This window comes from Phyllostomus discolor, chromosome 4, assembly GCF_004126475.2.
Source record: "Phyllostomus discolor isolate MPI-MPIP mPhyDis1 chromosome 4, mPhyDis1.pri.v3, whole genome shotgun sequence".
In the NCBI taxonomy this organism is placed as follows: Eukaryota; Metazoa; Chordata; class Mammalia; order Chiroptera; family Phyllostomidae; genus Phyllostomus; species Phyllostomus discolor.
The window spans coordinates 122432669-122449406 of record NC_040906.2 but is presented as its reverse complement, the minus strand read 5'-3'; the positions used below and the strand labels follow the sequence as shown (position 1 = coordinate 122449406).

The window sequence follows — 16738 nt, the reverse complement described above, 5'->3', positions numbered from 1 at the left end:
AGTTAATTGGAAATTTCAACTGTAAATGTTAACTATCTTGCTTAATAGCATTGACCAGTGATTTCCAACTGGTGTGCAACAAGAATTTTTTAGATAATTTTTAAAACATGTAATACCTGACTATTTACCACTGGCTATTTATTTACTGGCTATTGACCGCTTTTCCCTTAAATTGTCAAATAAGAAAATGATAACAGCTAACACAACAATAGCTGTCTGGTGTGAATGAAGAAAAATTATACACATTTTTGTCAGATTGGCAAATATATATATATATATATATATATATATTTGATATGCCACAGAGATTTTAAAAAGATTGTATTTATTTATTTTTAGAGAGAAGAAAAGGGAGGGAGAGAGGGAGAGAAACATTGATGTGAGAGAGAACATTGATCAGTTACCTCTCCCACATGCCCTGACCGGGGACAAAACCTGTAGCCCAGGCAGGTGCCCTGACCAGGAATTGAGCGAGTGACCATTCACTATGTGGGACAACACCTGACCACCTGAGCTACACCTGTAAGGGCTATATTGCAGAATTTTAGTAATTCGTTTATGTGTGCTGTGAGATGAAAAAGGTTGAATATTGCTGGTATAGACACAAATTAAACAGTATATTCAACCAATCCTGAGTTTCAAAGAATTGCTAACCCTCCATGGTTACTTTGCAGAGCTGAAAAGACATACCTTCAACTAAGGAAGTGAGGAGGGTAACATTGGCTGCTTTCCGTCTTCCTGCTGGCAAGTTCAGGCCAAGCCGATCTAGCTTCTCTCTCAGGCAGCGGCCCCCATTCTTGGACTTTGCTCTGTCCCAAAACAAATAAAACAACTGTTTTGGCAGTTGACACTCTGAGGAAAAAGGTGAGAAGTCTTGATCATTTGGGGAATTCAGTGTCTGACAACAGATGTAAGGGCTGAGGGCTGGGGAGTGTGGTATCAGTGCAGTTAGGAGACCGCAGGGCCAGAAATCAACATCGTCTTACCTCCTCAAAATGCCTCCCAAGAGTGAAGCATTGAGGCATTCGGGTGGTGAGAGGCGCCTCTTCACTTCAGCAATGGTTACTTTGTATTTGGAAGTAGAACTGAGAAGGGACAAACGGCCAGGGACAGAGCAAAACAAGTCTGTGGGGTTGACCACACAGGTACCACCTTTGGAGGAAAAAGTACATTATATATTAATCACAGTGAGAGATGAGAACTGCATGAAAGACAGTGAATATCAAGGCACTCCTCAGGATTTGGAGATGCATGGCACACTTTCCTTACACCTACGTCAACTGAATCATCTCAAAAAGCTACTCTGAAGATGCCATTTCAAATAACACTCAACATTTTGTCTTTCAAATATCACACAGGAAATGTTTATAATAGATTGTTCTAATTTTTTTGGTGAAATTAGCATCTTGTGGAGTGTTGGCTAACCCATCAGTGTTAATTTTGACATCATCCACACCAAGAAACATTTCAATTAACTAAAAGCCCCAAACTCCCCCCAGATAACCAAGCAAAGGGTGGGTATTATTTTTCCATGGCTGTGTGTATACCTGTGTGTGCACACATGCACACACATGTGGATTTTTTATCCATGATTTAATATATAAACAACATTTTTTAAAGCTCTTCTGAAATGTTTGAGAGCCACCATCACCTTTCCTGCATACTTCTACCAAGTACAGGCGGCAGAGTTAATCACCAGGCACCAGTGAGAATCATTTGCCCACTGCCAGAAACTTCCAACCCATGTGGGTGGATGATAGGTCACGTCCTTCTACCATATGTCAGCCCTCCGGATCAGCACACTGAGTCAAACACAACATGTGACTGAGAATATAGTAACAGTAACCCATTAAATGTTAGAGACCAATTATTACTATTAGGGAGCAAAGCAAAGATAATTGATAACAACAAAATCACCAAAGCAGTTTTTCTCCTGGAGCAGAAATGTTCTGTCTTGGAGAACATCCAGAACGTCCTCCAGGAACAACAGAGTGCATTCCCGAACCCTAGACAGCTGAAGTGGACTTGAGGACCCATGATGATCATCGTTGAGGAGTGTTCCCTGCTGCTCAGTCTTCCTTTACTGCAAAATTCCTGAACCAATGTGCACATTGCTAACATAGTGGCTGTGTGGCCGGGGATCCAAGGCTGCTGCTCTCAGCACCTTCCCCCCATCCCAAACCACGGAGAAGTCTGAGGGAAGAACTTTTGAGTTTCAGTGACAAGGTGAAATTCAAAGTTTGCTTTTCTGAGCATACATTTGGCTTCTTCAGTTTTGGGCTATCTTAAGACCCAGCTCCAGGAAAGGACAAAGTTCTATGAAGAAAAAGAAAAGAAAAAGTAGGTGGAAGAGGAAAAATGGTCAAGGGAGTGTTGTCCAAAATTTTTTTACTCAAAGGGTGATTCTCAACTGGCATCTCCTAGGAGCTTGTTAGAAATGCAGAATGTCAGGTCCAATGTCTGGGGACATCCTGAGTCAGAATGCTCATGTGAAAGCCCCTTGGGTGGTTCCTGTGTGCATTAAAGTTTGAGATGCACTGGTCTAGGACTCACTGACCTCCCACATAACTCCTGCCATCTTTTGCTAAGCAACTCAGATGGACTGTTATGTTCGAAGTATCTGTGGTATTCAGATTCTGGGCACAGTGGCTAAGGATCGTGGGAGGATATTGCAAAAAGGCAAAGGGGTCCTGGACCTGGGTGGACCCCAGGCTGACATGGACCTACTCTTAAAGTGTTTCTACCTATCCATGTACTTTCTAGAATTCTTCCTGGCTGTCTTTCAGTCATCTGAATTTCTCCTGAAGGTGCTGGGACCAACATCTTTCTCCTTAAGCATTCTAAGGCTTGTGGTCAGCTTGCATGTCCCTCAAAGACAGAACAGAGGACATAGAGAACATCAGAGGAGCTAGCCCCCTCCAGGCTAGAAAATGGGTTCTGTACACTTGGCTAAATTGCCAATACTAGTGCCTGGAAACCTGTCCTCAGTTAAAATCTGAGAGGCCATAATCTCAATTGTGAAGCTGAAATCCCTTTTTTTGTGTAAAATTTGTGGCATACACCATGGGAAACCATGCAAATGGCTTCCTCAGGAGATAGACATACAAATGCACCTGTCCATCCCTACCTGGCATTCTCAGAGATGATTTAAAAGAAAAAAATAATACAATAGCCCCCCTTATGCACAGGGGATATGTTCCAAGATGCTAGTGAAATTATGAAATCTTATACACTGAACCTCATATACACTATGTTTTTTCCTATATATGCACACACTTACCACTTCTCCTTGGCATATCTGAGTCTCCTGCATCACTACTCTTGGCCTTTGGGGCTGTTATTAAGAAAATGAGGGTTACTTGAACACAAGCACTGTGATATAGTAACAGTTGATCTGATAACCCAGATGACTTCTAAGTGACTAACAGGCAGATAGCCTACAGAGCTTGGGTACACTGGACAACAGGGCGATTCACTTCCAGGGCAGGACTGAGTGGGATGGCACAACATTTCATCACACTGCTCAGAATGCCATATAATTTAAAATTTATGAACTGTTTGTTTCTGGAATTTTCCATTTAACGTTTTTAGACTGTAGTAGACTTTGGGTAATTGAAAGTAAAATCTTGGATAAGGGGGGAGTACAACAATAATAACAGTTTTCCAAGATTTCTAGGCTCAAAGACATGATTATACTTTGTTTATACATGTTTATACATTTTGTACCTAGAGCATTTGAAAAATAAACCCATGACTTCTCAAAAGTTGAGATGAACATGAAAATAAGCCAAATATCAGTGAATCTGGGTTTTAGTGTCATATTGTAAGAATAATGAACCTGAAAACTTTGGAATTTAGGTCACTGTGAGGTCATCTAAAGCAAACGTATTAAAACAAAGAAATAATAATGTCTAGAATCAAGTCACACAGGTGAAAATGGGCCTCCACCAATGCTCATTATGAATCATAAGCAAATGTACATTCTTACATAAAGCCCCTTGTCTTGCACACTAGCCAGTGCACAACTGGGGGCACAAGGAATCTCACCTAATGGGTCTCAAGTTTACTCTGAGTGAGAGGAGGCTTGTGCATGTGTTGTTTTCCTGATTGCTAAGGGAAAGGACACAGTTATAGACCTTTCTTATCTTTACCGATCTACAGTAGGTTAAGAACTTAATTTAGAAAAATGCAGAATATTACATTTTTTTCATAAAAAGAATGAAATCAAGCTTTTCCCAGTTGGAGGAAGCACCCTCTGGCAAAGGGAGACCTGCATGCTAAAAACCAGATGCTCCCAGGGAAGTCACTGGTGTGCTACCCAACTAAGTGCTAACTCTCTGGGCCTCAGTTCTTTCTCTCCTGAGTCTGGGTTGGGCTTCTGGCTTATGCTCCAACGCATTTATTAGGTAAGTTACACGGGTTGCACGTTAAGAGTATGCTTTATGCACACACAAATTGCCTGGAGGATTTATTTTGTATTCATATTAGCCATCAACTCTAGAGTCTTTTATTTTTTTATGTCACTGCATCTTTAAAGGGAATTTCTGTTGCTTTGATACTTGGCATTGCTGCAGCCTTAGGGAACTCGCTTGTCCTGGCTAAAGATTTGGCAACTTGTAAAGTTTACAGCAGCATGAGGAACCTGATTTTTTCTTCCCAATGTTTTTTTTCCTTTCTTCTTTTTAGGAAGGAATTAAAAAGTAAAAGGTCAACATAAGGAGAGTTTTGCATTTGGAATGAAGGTTCTAGGGAGGTGGGAATTCTTTAAGGAGATCCAGAATACTAATGGCAATGATGACATTTCAAAGAAGGAAAGTCATGAAAGTCAACCATCCCGAGCCATTTACAGTGTTAATTCCCAGTGCTACTAGTAGAAAGTCCTCATGGTGTCTGTGCTGTATGTCAGCTCTTACTGACATTAGCAATACTCATTCTAAATCCAGCACTCCAGTTAGGGGTGTCTCTGGTGCCACAGCCAGGTCCTCACACAAAACTTCTCTAGAGTACATCCCTTTTCCATTCACAGTGCACAGAAGCAATACTTCCACGAAGGTCATTATTTTTAAAATTGAAACCTGGAGATAGGGCTTTCTATTTCTAGTAATGCTGCAAAGTTAGATGGGTAGCTATAGTAACAGCATAAGAAATCAGGGACTATCCACTCAAGGTCACTTGTCTAGGACATGGCAATCATAAAAGGGATTAACTTTGCCATTGCTATAGGAAAAAGTCAGCCAAGGACTTACTGAGTGTTTGACAAAACCATGCACAGAATATATAGATGCAGATCCTCCAGCTGCCAGAAGCTGGGGTTTGGGGCTGCGCCCTTTTTGGCTTGGCTGGAAATTTCTGGCCCTGTGTCTAGAGGCCACGGAGAGGAAAGTGGACTGGGTTGCAAGTAATAAGCCGACCAACTAACTATCCATTCGACTCTAGGCGAGTAGCTCTGGAACTCAGTCTGCTCATCTGAAAAACGGGAATGCTCACAGCTGCTCTGCTTATTTTCCCAGCTAGTGAGGAGGTGCAACAGGAAATGGATGCATACGTGCTCAGCACCTGGAGGAAAAGCCACCCAACCCCACAATTGTGTTGATCAGTCACTGTGTGCGAGCCTTGGAGAATGACGATACCCCACCCACCTTCCGTGCCGCTCCCGGATGGAGAGCCAAATGCTAAGGCCTGGACTCGTCTTTTCTTTTCCCATCCCAAGCAATTAGGGCAGAGGAAACAGCTACGGTGGATCTCCAAGGAACCGCGGCTCCTCTCCTGGCGCCCTCAAAGCTGCCTCTAAGCCGCGCGCTGGGTGCTTCCCCAGTCGGAGAACAGAGAGGCCCCTCGAGTTCTCCAAGTGTGATCAGCACTTCCTGGCGGGCTTCCGGGAGCGGGGCCTGTGCGCGCAGCCTCTCCAAAGCCACAGCACCGCCCCGCAAGCCGCCGCTTCAGTGTTGACATAATTAGACGAAATCTTGAGAGCAAAATAAATGTTCTGTTCGCCTTACAGCCAAACAGATGTTTACAATTCAAATGAAAGAAATACAAACGGCAGGGATTTTTTTTCCTCCCCTTCTTCATCTCCAGTGATCGCTCTTTTTTTTTTTTTTTTCTGACACATTAAAAATGTGTAAGCGATTACAGGAGTTTCCTGTCCCAGTTTGTTCTGCGGGTGCATTTCTTCGAGGTAAGCGTTTAAACAGGGTGGGGTAAGAACAGTCTCGGCAGCTTCCCCTCTAGCCTCTTGCCCTTCTCAATCCCAATTCCTCCACGTAATCCCCTACCCCCACGGCAGCAGATACTAATTGTAATAAAAAAACAAAGGGATGCGGGTTTAATTGTAATCAAATAGGCCTCGGATGCCGTTTGAGCAGCGAATTGCTCTGTTGGGGGGAGGATATACCAGGTGTAACTGGATTACCAGGTCTGAAAGCGCTCCTCTCCGAGGGCAGGTTCCAGGCAGAACAAAAGAAGGGATGTCTGCAAGCACAGACCTACCGGTTTAATGTGGCAGTGGGTGTGTAATAGTGTGTGCGTGTGTGTGTTCTGGGTGGGGGGGAATTAGTCCCCATTTTCCAACGCAGAGTGCTTTGACTTTTGGTGATTTTCAAAGCAAAAAGGAAATTAGAGAGAAGGCAGTAGCTATGGAAAAGCAGCTTCCCCATTCCCGCAAAATAGATTTGCAACAAACCATACATCTAGATCTTTTGGTATATGAATTTTAGACTTCATGTAAAAGTGATTGAATTGTGCAACTGCAGCACCTGTATTTGCAGACTAATGAAACAGGTAAGGCTCCAGGTATATTTCTGGCTTTATTTTCACAATGAATAAGCCATAGAAATTCGTTTTGGGTATTCAAGTAAAGAGAGATCCTAGGGGCTCAGACAAAAAAAGAAGAGGCACAAATCCTTTCACCCTCCTCCAATCTTACTCCTTCCAGAAACTGCTGAAAGACCCAAAGGCACTCACTAGCTCTCTCCAAAGCTCAGGGATCTGGAGAAATGCTCAGAAGCGGAGGAAAACACATCCTCCTTCCAAAGCAGCCTGTGGGCAGCCGTGAAAGCTGCGGAAGGGAAAAGCAGTCAGAGCCATCCACTCTGCTATTGGCAGACCGGGCGATTGGTTCTATGCTCCGTTTCACCGGAGCATTTTTTAAAAAATTAAATCAGATCTGACAATGTTTGTACCAAAGCGTAAATGCCTCCGCCTTGGCGTGCCAGTCACCTCTAAGCGATCTGACAAACTCCAGCTCTCTGAAAACGTGTAGAGTTCACATTGTATTAATTCCCCAAAAATGTTTTGATTCAAAGTAGTTTGTATTTTGTGTAGCCACGGGCAATCCGGAAAGCGCTCCAGCCTGCCCGTGGCCGGGTCCGCTCCCTCTCTGCGTGGCCCAGAGGCTATGGAGGTATTTAAGCTTCTGAAATTAGCCTGGGGCTGCAAGGCAGAGTGATCACAAAGCGAAACAAGGGAGCTTCCCCTCTTCACTTTTTTCATTTCCCCCTTTCTTCCTTTTTTTTTTTTTTTGAGTTTGTCGTCCCGATTTCACAAAAAAAGACCAGGGCCAAAATGTCACTTTCTGCCCAAATATGGAAAAACTGGTTTTCTCATTTCACCTGCATCCTGTTCTGAAGGCCACAGCTCCCTGCCCAATTGAACCCCTGCCCCTCCGATTCTAGTCTGGATCCACGCATTATTAGCTTCATCATCATCATCCTCTCCTCGTCATCATCAACATTGTGCTCCTCCTATTGTATTCTCAGAGTGAGAAATGAAAGGGGCCAGCGCCTGACAAAGGGGAGGGTGTCATAAGGGAGTCTCAGAAGATTCCTGGGGATAAGAAGAGTGGGGTTTTCCTTTCTTTTTTTCTTTTTCTTTTTTTTAGTGATTAAAAACACAGACGACTTCTGTAAATAGAAGCCTCATTTCTTCAAGAGATGCCTTTTGAAACCCAGTATCTGAATATTCAACGAAGGCAAAGCTCCACTCTGTACGTACAACATTAATATGATCTCTGCAGAATTTGCTACTCAGAAATATTAACATATCAAAGCCCACGCCGGAGGCGAGAGAAGCTATCGATACCCGAGCACAGGGTAAAGTAAAGATTATTGGTTCTGATGGTTGGAGTGGCGGAGCTGCAGGCAAAATCGCGCACACCATTAACCGAGAGTGAGCGCGCGGGGAGCTGCACCTCAGAGGCGGTGGCAAATATTTTATCTAGGTGGTAATTACCTCGCTGCTGCCCCCACACTCGCTCTTTCTTCGGCTAGTGGGCCTTCATTACAGGCAAAACAACGTAACTGCCACTTACCAAAGAGAGTCGGGGAAGTGGTGTTTTGATCTTTGCGTTTAGAAGTGGCCAAATTTAAAAAACCGGAACTCCCCCAACACACACACACCACGGCAAACTAGGACAGTCTCTCCCTGGGGAATTTATGCAGGGCATTTAGGAATCTATCTTTCTTCAGGGGTCTTTGGAAATGAAATCTATTTTTTTCTCCAACAATAAATTCTGGAAGTCATTAGAAATGTAAGTTTATCCAAGACCTTAGCAGAAGGAAAATGGTGAAAAGTTGTGGTTTTCAAAAAATTATTTTTCTTGTGGAGAGATACCTGTAAAGCATGGATTAGAAGAGAGACACTCCCACCTAAGCTGGCACACAAGCTGGTGATGCCACAGAGAGTGGGAGTTCAGGTCTTCGAGATTTCTGCAGAACAAAGGTAACTAGAGCTATCAATAGTAAGAATCCTATGCACTATTGGGACAATAGAGAGAAGAGGCTTCCTTAGCCTTTCTTCAAAAACTGGGAGTCCTGAGATGAGGAACTGGGCGTCCTCTGGCAGGATATATACCACCTTTTAATGCGAGACTTCCTTGATGTCCTTGCTATCCATTTGCAAATTGTCATGAACATTGATCGTTTAGAGTAAACAAGTCAGCACACGCTGATCTCTGGGGCTATTACCGAGTTAATTGGCTTATCTTTAAGACTCACAGAAAAGGAATAAACTCAGCAGTTATAATCTAAATTCCTTCACAGGGTGGGGTTCAGTCAAACAATACAGACAAAACCCCCAAGTTACCTCCCTGTTTCTCTTTAGAGCCACGCTAGTCACAAGATCAATATTTGATTTAAAACAACAGATTCGGCGCAGAATTTAATTAAATTCTTTTTTTGTGTGTGAAGTGAGTTGGCACCGAATGTTACAAGAACAATAAAACATCACCTAAGGAAGACCATTTCTGGTTCTGATAAGACTTTCTACTTGTAGTTACCCAAGAGAGTTGGGATTTTTGGAAAATGGTGTTAACAAGGGAGTTCCTTAGGATCTCCCTGAAAATTCAACTGATTACACAGCCACCTCGCATTCAGCTCCCACCTTTGGCCTTTAATAATTCCCACCCTCTTTCAGCTATTGTACGATATGACGCAATTTAAAAGCAATTGAGGTGATCAAGTGCGGGGCTGAACTCAAACACCGCAGTAGCGCCAGTGGGACTCTGGGAGGAGCCGGCTCCCGGCGCTAATTAGTGGCGCTGTCCTTCAGCACCACTGACACCTTCGTGCATTCAGAGTGCTTGGCCTCACCTTCAGTGTGACCACCCCGACTGACCCAGACCAGCACTTCTTATTTGACCCCCTTTTTACTCTGTAATTTTAACCCCTCCCCGCAACAGGGCGTATATTTTATTTCAATTTTCGCTAGTCTTGGGCCTATTTCATGTCATGTCAGTGTGGCTGAGTATTGGCCTGGCTGACAAGCTTAATATTGCTCATTACAAAAAAAAATCTTTGTGGAGCAACACTAGCAGTTTTTTTTAAGAAAGTAGTTTTCAAATACCCATGGGGTAAGACAACAGAATTAAATATCTATTTTTTATTTAATGGAAGTTTCAAATATCCACTATGATAATAGTCAAGTTTCAAAAGGAAAGCACTCTTTGTTTTCTTTTCCCCTCAGTTTAAATGGAGTTTCACAGTGGACATAGGGTTGCCAAACCTGGAGTTTAAACATGAAAGAATCCAATGCTCTTTATCAATGCATTTCTTTCTTTGGAATCTTTACAAGAGCTTTGAAAGAAATGGAGAGGGACTGAAGCACATTTATTTGGTGCCATCAGAAGACTCAGTCTTTAGTGGTTCAGTTACTAAAGACAACTGCAGCCCTGGAGCTGGAATTAGTCCTGGTGAATAGGCCACATCTTATTAATTCGTATGAAGTTGGGATAACAGCTGGTCTCCTTTGCCTTGTGTGCTCCTCGGGTTACTCAGCTTGCTAGGAAAATATGCTTCAGAGGCTCTGGGTACAGTTAAGTGGGAAGCAAGCAAAATCTGCACTGCCTTGAGGCCCTTAAAATGTCATAGTTCAAAACCTTTTGTCAAAATGGAACATCTGAGACACAGCTCCCTTCAGTGTCTGAGCCAAAATCAACAGCTCTCTACTCTTGCCCCCCACCCCCACCTTCCAATTCCATGGCTAACTCTGGATTCAGATGTTTTCTTCAACAGATGGGAACAAGAAAGCTTTATCCAGTACAGTTAACACCACCTCCCCCTACCACCCTCCCTCAAAGAAATGTTCAGGACACTTAGAAAAATAAGGGCAGCTACAATGTTGGTGTTTCATTAGCCTTCCCTGCAGCCTCAATGAATCTAGCCTTTCACAAAATCCTTTAAAGCCTTAAGCTAACACCATCACCTCAAATACCCAGGATGTGGCTGGCACATTTAGGACTAAAAAAGACCAGAAATTCTGCTCCATGATGAGGAAAGGGGCTGTGAGAAAGATTTTCTTTTTGTCTTGAACTTTGATTTTGTCACTGTTCTCTGAGAAACTGCCAATCTCTTCCATCATAGGACTTTTGGGCACAGGCTAAGTTCAAGCCTCAGTGCAGAAAAAGGAGGCTTTTAAATGTGGGTATGCTGACATGAGACAAGAGTAATTGACCAAGAATGATTGTTTTCTTAATCATCAGACAAGATGTATGATGTTTAAAAGAACCACCAGATCTTCAAAATGAAGTAATAGATAAGAAAAGAATGTTTAGTTTTAACAGGTTGTTACTTACCTCTTCTTATCACTCCACCTTGGCCATTGAGAACAAGTCCACACTGGGCTTCCACGGAGCCCTTAATAAAAGAACCATAAATGGAATCACTCAAATTGATACTAATAGCTATGCCCACATGAGTCAAGTCTTTCAGTCTGTCTCAGCCCTGAACCTTATATCCCCAAAGCCCCATAGTAGACACTTGAAAGCAACCATTGAGCTGAAGCAAGTTTGGCAGCATGCATAGTTTTAAGGGGGAAAATGGCCAGAAAACCACAATCTATAAGAGTTGTACAAATCTCAAAGTATGCATTTGACAACACCATAAAATATTACACTTCAAAGGCGTTAGTGCCTTTCATCTTGGCATAGGTGAATGGGAAACCCTTTGAGTTCCCATCAAGACACCTAGGACATAAACAGTTTCCACAGCAGTTTCTGCATGAAACAAATTACACCAAATGTGTCAAGTTTGGCACTGCAGGTTTCTTGGGAGCTCAGAGGAGCCATTTCAAGTGGAAGATTCAAGTTATCTCATGAATGTTCTGCTTTACCCCAGTTTAAGGTGCATCCTGTAATGCTACCCAAAATGGGTCCTACAGAGGAAACACCTTCAGGTTCACTCACTCTAGATCTTTGGGATCCTAATGGATTGAGAGATCATTTGAAGTGGGAAGAAGGTAAGGGTTTGCTGATTTTTGATTAAGAAAAATAAAATTTTCTCTCTCTGTGTCTTTTTTTTCCTGAGTCGAAATGTGTTAAAGGCTCATTTTCCTTTACAAACAAACGAGGTATTGGACATGAAAGAGGCCTTGAAGGGTGTTAACCTACCCAACAGCCCGTGAAGAGTTAAGTAAATGCGGAGAGAGTCGGTGCATAATAAAAACCCACTTTACAAAACAACCTTTACAGCCCTGGCTCCCTCTCGCTTCCCCATTTTCACCATATTGAGGCAGGCCTGTAAGAGCCCCCTTTTCAACGACTCACGAGCTCTTTCTTATTTTAACTGTTCTGCCTTAAAGTGATTATCAAATCAATATGAAAAAAAAAACTTGGAGACTAAGCATAAATTAAAGCAGTGATGGGAAAAGGTGTGACAGTTTCCTTTGTTGGCCATAGCAAATCTTTTTAGGGGACTCAAAGATGGAACTGAAGCCACAAGACTGTTTGCATCTGTTAGGCAGACTTAGACCGCCCTCCAAACCATTGGACTTTCACTTAAAATTCTGTGCAGGGAAAAGTATATTTACATTTGTTGCATTTGAAATGAGGCATATGCTGATGAATGTTTTAAAAAGGAAGAAATAAAAGGAGAGAGACGGGTTTCTCCCACACATCCCCCTCCCATTTCTCATTTTAAAAGTACCTATGACTTTTCTCTCTTTCTTTTTCATTCTGCTGCCTGAGTCCAGGAGGAATGAAAGAAAATAACTCTCAGATTTACAACTTCCTTCATATGTACACATATATAAAATTATATATATATAGATATGCCTATAGACATAGATACATAAATAGATGGTATACAATACGCCTCAGTTTCTTCTAGTATCTTGGAGTGTTACTCTTAGCATGAATATTCCTCAGTATGAGTAATAAATAGGAAAAAAGATAGAAATATTAAAAAAAACACAAACAGGGAAAAAAGGGCTTCAAAATCATCGGAAATGTAGAAGGCAAAAGGCTGCAAAGCTCTTCGATGGAATGAACCATTTCCCATCCATTCTCTGGCGCATCGTTTAGATATTTATTTTTGTGGAAAAAAACAAACCTTGGACTTTTCACTTAACAAACTTTCCCCCCTTGTAAGTAAAACATGTTGTTTGGTCGGATGACATTGCATAAATGACCAGTTGAATGGCATTAAGTCGAAAATTGGATAAACTACGGTGTTCTTTTGCATGGGATTCGCTCTTTGTCTGGTGCTTGCAAATGTTCTAATCCCCTCTTTTGAAAAATGCCCGGCTTTGTGCCTAGCACAGAAAAAAAATTTGTACAGATACAAAAAAATCAGCAGCAGACGTGGCTATTAAAAGGGGTAAATAGGTTTTAGTTGAGCTAAGCATTGAATAGCAGATTTTTCCTCCTTGAGACATAAGGGGATCCTTGTGAAAAATGTAAAAATGCCCTGAGCATAGAAAATGATTTTGTGAATATAAATGTAGAAAGTCAAGGTTTATGGAGCCAAATCTTTTTTCTTGTGTGCCGATCTTGCGGCTATGGCTCTTTGTTGTGACTGTAAGGGCTTTCACTTCAATTTTAAAATGATCCCTTGCTTGGAGGTAAATGAGGGGAAAAGATTTTCTGTGCGCAACAAGGGATCTCTAGTGTCTCCAACTTGTGCTCTCCAAGTATCTCGCCTTTCCTTGTGGCGACTGTGGAGGCGGCCAGCTTTGTGCCAACTGAAAAATAGGGACTCACAGGTAGAACTAGTTGCATTTTCAGCCAAACGAAGTTGCAAATTCACATCTTTCTGTTTTGGACATTTGTGGGCTTATTTGTTTGAAATGAAGCTGTGACAATATGCTTACATAATTATAGATTCTATTGTTGCAAATAATATGAGAAAATGCATTAAGAAAGTAGGAGATACCAAACTGAGTGGTGACCTCCACAGTATCTGAATTCCTCCCTCTCTCCCTTCCTCTTTTTCCTTTTTGTTTTCTCTCTTTCTTTCCTCCTTTCTCCCTGTTTATTTTCTCTCCCCCTCTCTCCCTCTTTATTTCTTCATTTCCTTCTTCTTCAGGAGTTGCATCTTACACAAAAGTTAATGGGTTGAAGAAGAAAAAATAAAGTTTTAACTCAACTGGCTGGTGAGATTGGACACTCTCAGGCACAGGGAATTAGGCTCAACACTGGTGCGGTGCCTTGTGCCGATCCTTTCACTGGGGTGCATTTTTGAAGATTTCACGTGCGATTCTTTGCTCTCCACTTCAATCTAGTATCTCTGGTGAAACTTACGCTAGAGCTCAGGGTCCCAACCATGTCCCCAAAACAAACCAGCCCTCCCAATTCCTAATAGCCTCCCTACAGCTCAATCTGGGACAATCGCCTGAGACACACGGGTAGACCCGGCAAAGCGCCAGATTGAGGGTGCGATTGGTCATCAACTTATCGGGTCTTGCTCTGAGTCCAGTTGTCTCAACCCCAACCTCCTTGATCTCCCCCACCCTACCGCTTCCTGGACGGAAATGTGGATTCACCTAAGACTTCCTTGCAGACCCACCCAAAGCGGGAAACTGCAGCTAGCCGGACTTCGGAGCGTCCAGGTGAAATGCCTTGATCCAATGAGAGGGACCGAATGGCACACGCCTCCTCTAATTGTTTTGATAACTTCCCATAAGTGGGGTGTGTGTGTGTGTGTGTGTGTGTGTGTGAGCGAGTGAGAGAGAGAGAGAGAGAGAGAGAGAGAGAGGGAGAGAGAGAGAGAGGCTTGGAGAGTCGGCTTACAGTCAGAGAATTAACGGAACGGGAGGGGGAGGGCGAATAGGGGAGGGCTCAGACAAATTCACTGCATGCTTATTTACCTGCAAGTCGTCTGCTCCAGCGGCGGCCAGCCCCAGGCTGGGCCCTGGCAGGAGTCTTTGATCTGGGTGCATTCCATACTGAGAGCCATGACTCATGAGGGACAGGTCGTGGCGGCGGTAGGCATCGAGGCAGCCCAGTTCCCGCCTCTGCTCGTCCAGGCAGGACGACTTGAGCGCCCGCGCATTGTGCAGGTTAATAAAGTCTGTGGGCTCCCCGTGGTGGATCTGCTGGTAGTACTGTTGCGAGTGGTGGAGCGAGTTCAGAGAGTAGGCGTCAGGGGTGACGGCTGGGTGGCTGTGCTGAAACTCGTAATGGAAGGACTGGTGGTGGAGCGGGGTGTACTGGTGGTTAGTGGAGAAGTAGGGGGACGCGAACTCGGTGCCGGTGGTGGAGTAAGTTAAAGGAGAGGAGGAGGAATAGGCGACAGTGGAATTGGCTACGGACTCCAGACAGCCAAGCTGCATCAAACGGTAGCTGTTTGATCCGTCGTGACGTATCTGGAAGGAAGAGGGGGAAAAGGGAGAGCAGAAAAACTTGAGGTTTGTCATTGTGCAACCAAGACGCTGCTTTCCCGGAGCCAGGGGCTTTCTCTGGCTCTCCGAGGAGAGTGAGCGCGCAGGGCTCGGACCAAGCCTCAGCCAGGGCTCAGCGCCTTTGCCAGACAGCCTTTTCGAGCAGGCGGACTGGGGGTGGGCGGCCTCGTCCTCACAGTCGAGAGCGGAAAAAAAAAATCCCCCACCCTATATAGGTGCGGGTGACACCACACACACACACACACACACACGTGCACACACACACATCCTGCCCAACTTGCGCAGGGAGCTGGGCTTTGGGAGCCAGGTTCGCGACTGTCTCCGGGGCCGCGGGGAGCAGAAGGCGCGAGTCCACACACGCAGGGCGCCTCGCCACTCCAGCCAGATACCAACCCAGATATCCGCGGCTGTGAGGCCGAAATGTTTTTCCAGAGCTGTTCAAAATCATTGTCCATGTATTTTCAAAATCCAGTCTGTGCAAATCATGCAACTTGTTCATTTCCTTAACCATTTGGGGCAAGGAATCCGACCCCCACTTTCTGCTTCACTTTCCTAGAATAAGTCCATTCCAAAAGAGGTGCGTGGTTCCCCACCCCCCTTGTCCACCTACCGCCGCCCCCCCCCCATCGATCTCTTTACTTTGCCTTTCTGAGTATCTTTTTCCTATCTCTATCTTTCTCCTGGCCACCTCCTCCCTTTCTTTTTTCTTAGGACTATGTTTCCCCCTCATTATGGCAAATGTTTTTTAACGTGGCAGAGTTGCCCTTCCTGGCGACAGATGTCATAACGAACTTTTCTCCCTTTCCTTCCTTAACTTCTCCCGAAAGCCAGATCATAATTAAACGTAACGGTCCAATATAGATTAGAGACAGAGGAAGCTGCCACCGCCGCCGCTGCCACCGCCGCAGCCGCCACACACACACACACACGCGCGCGCTCAAAAAAAAAAAAAAAAAAAGTAATAATACCTCGGCATCGTGGACTAGTCCCGGAAAGGTAGTTGACATGTTGGGTTTCTCCGAAAGCTTACGATGCAGTTTCCCCCTCCAAAAAAAGAATCGGGAAAAAAAATCCAAACTTCTTGTATTTTCCAATTTTTTTTTAAGGAAAAAAAATAGTCTATAGATAGAGATCTAAATTGCAGTGGCTTTGCCCGGATCAGCTAGCTCCTTGCCTCTACCCACTTAAAAACCTGTAGGAACAAAATTTTCCCTCTGCACAAAAGCAGCTCCCTGGAACAGATTTTGTACTTGCTGAGTATTTCTTTGGCTGATGTCGTAGGTCCCTTGGTAATATAGAAGTTTTGAAAATTAAGCATCAGCACTGAGAACTGGGAGGACAATAGGCAGAAGAGATTTATCCCAGGAGACAAGGAATAAATATTGTATCTTCGCCTAATAAGGAACTGGAGGTTCTTTCAACATTTTTATCCATTTTTTCCAACCTTTATCATGCTTTTCTATACCGACTGAGGTGGGGACTCTTCTCTGCAGAGAGAATTTGCACACATTTTATTGTGAAGATAAAGATCTAGCCCCAATGTGTGTGTATTAGAAATAGAAATATATATTAATTAAAGCTTACTTTTACATAAGTAAGTGTTCATTCCTATTGGTTCCAATCCCTG

At 43.6% G+C, this 16738-nt stretch overlaps 1 protein-coding gene across 2 annotated transcripts in view; it reads right to left on the bottom strand.

Moving 5' to 3' along the window:
• TFAP2D (transcription factor AP-2 delta) overlaps positions 1-16325 on the bottom strand; it is a 59633-nt gene extending 43308 nt beyond the window's left edge. Inside the window, exons 1-5 of one of the 2 annotated variants that reach the window (XM_028510920.2) lie at positions 16080-16325; positions 14578-15075; positions 11069-11129; positions 987-1152; positions 691-809 (exon numbers count right to left, since the gene is read on the bottom strand). In XM_028510920.2, coding sequence (XP_028366721.1) covers positions 691-809; positions 987-1152; positions 11069-11129; positions 14578-15075; positions 16080-16118 — 883 coding nt within the window. In that variant the 5' untranslated portion in view covers positions 16119-16325. Of the gene's footprint in view, positions 1-690; positions 810-986; positions 1153-11068; positions 11130-14577; positions 15127-16079 lie in introns of those variants that run through there. The other variant, XM_036024223.1, reaches the window with a different exon arrangement.
• Positions 16326-16738: the final 413 nt, after the last annotated feature.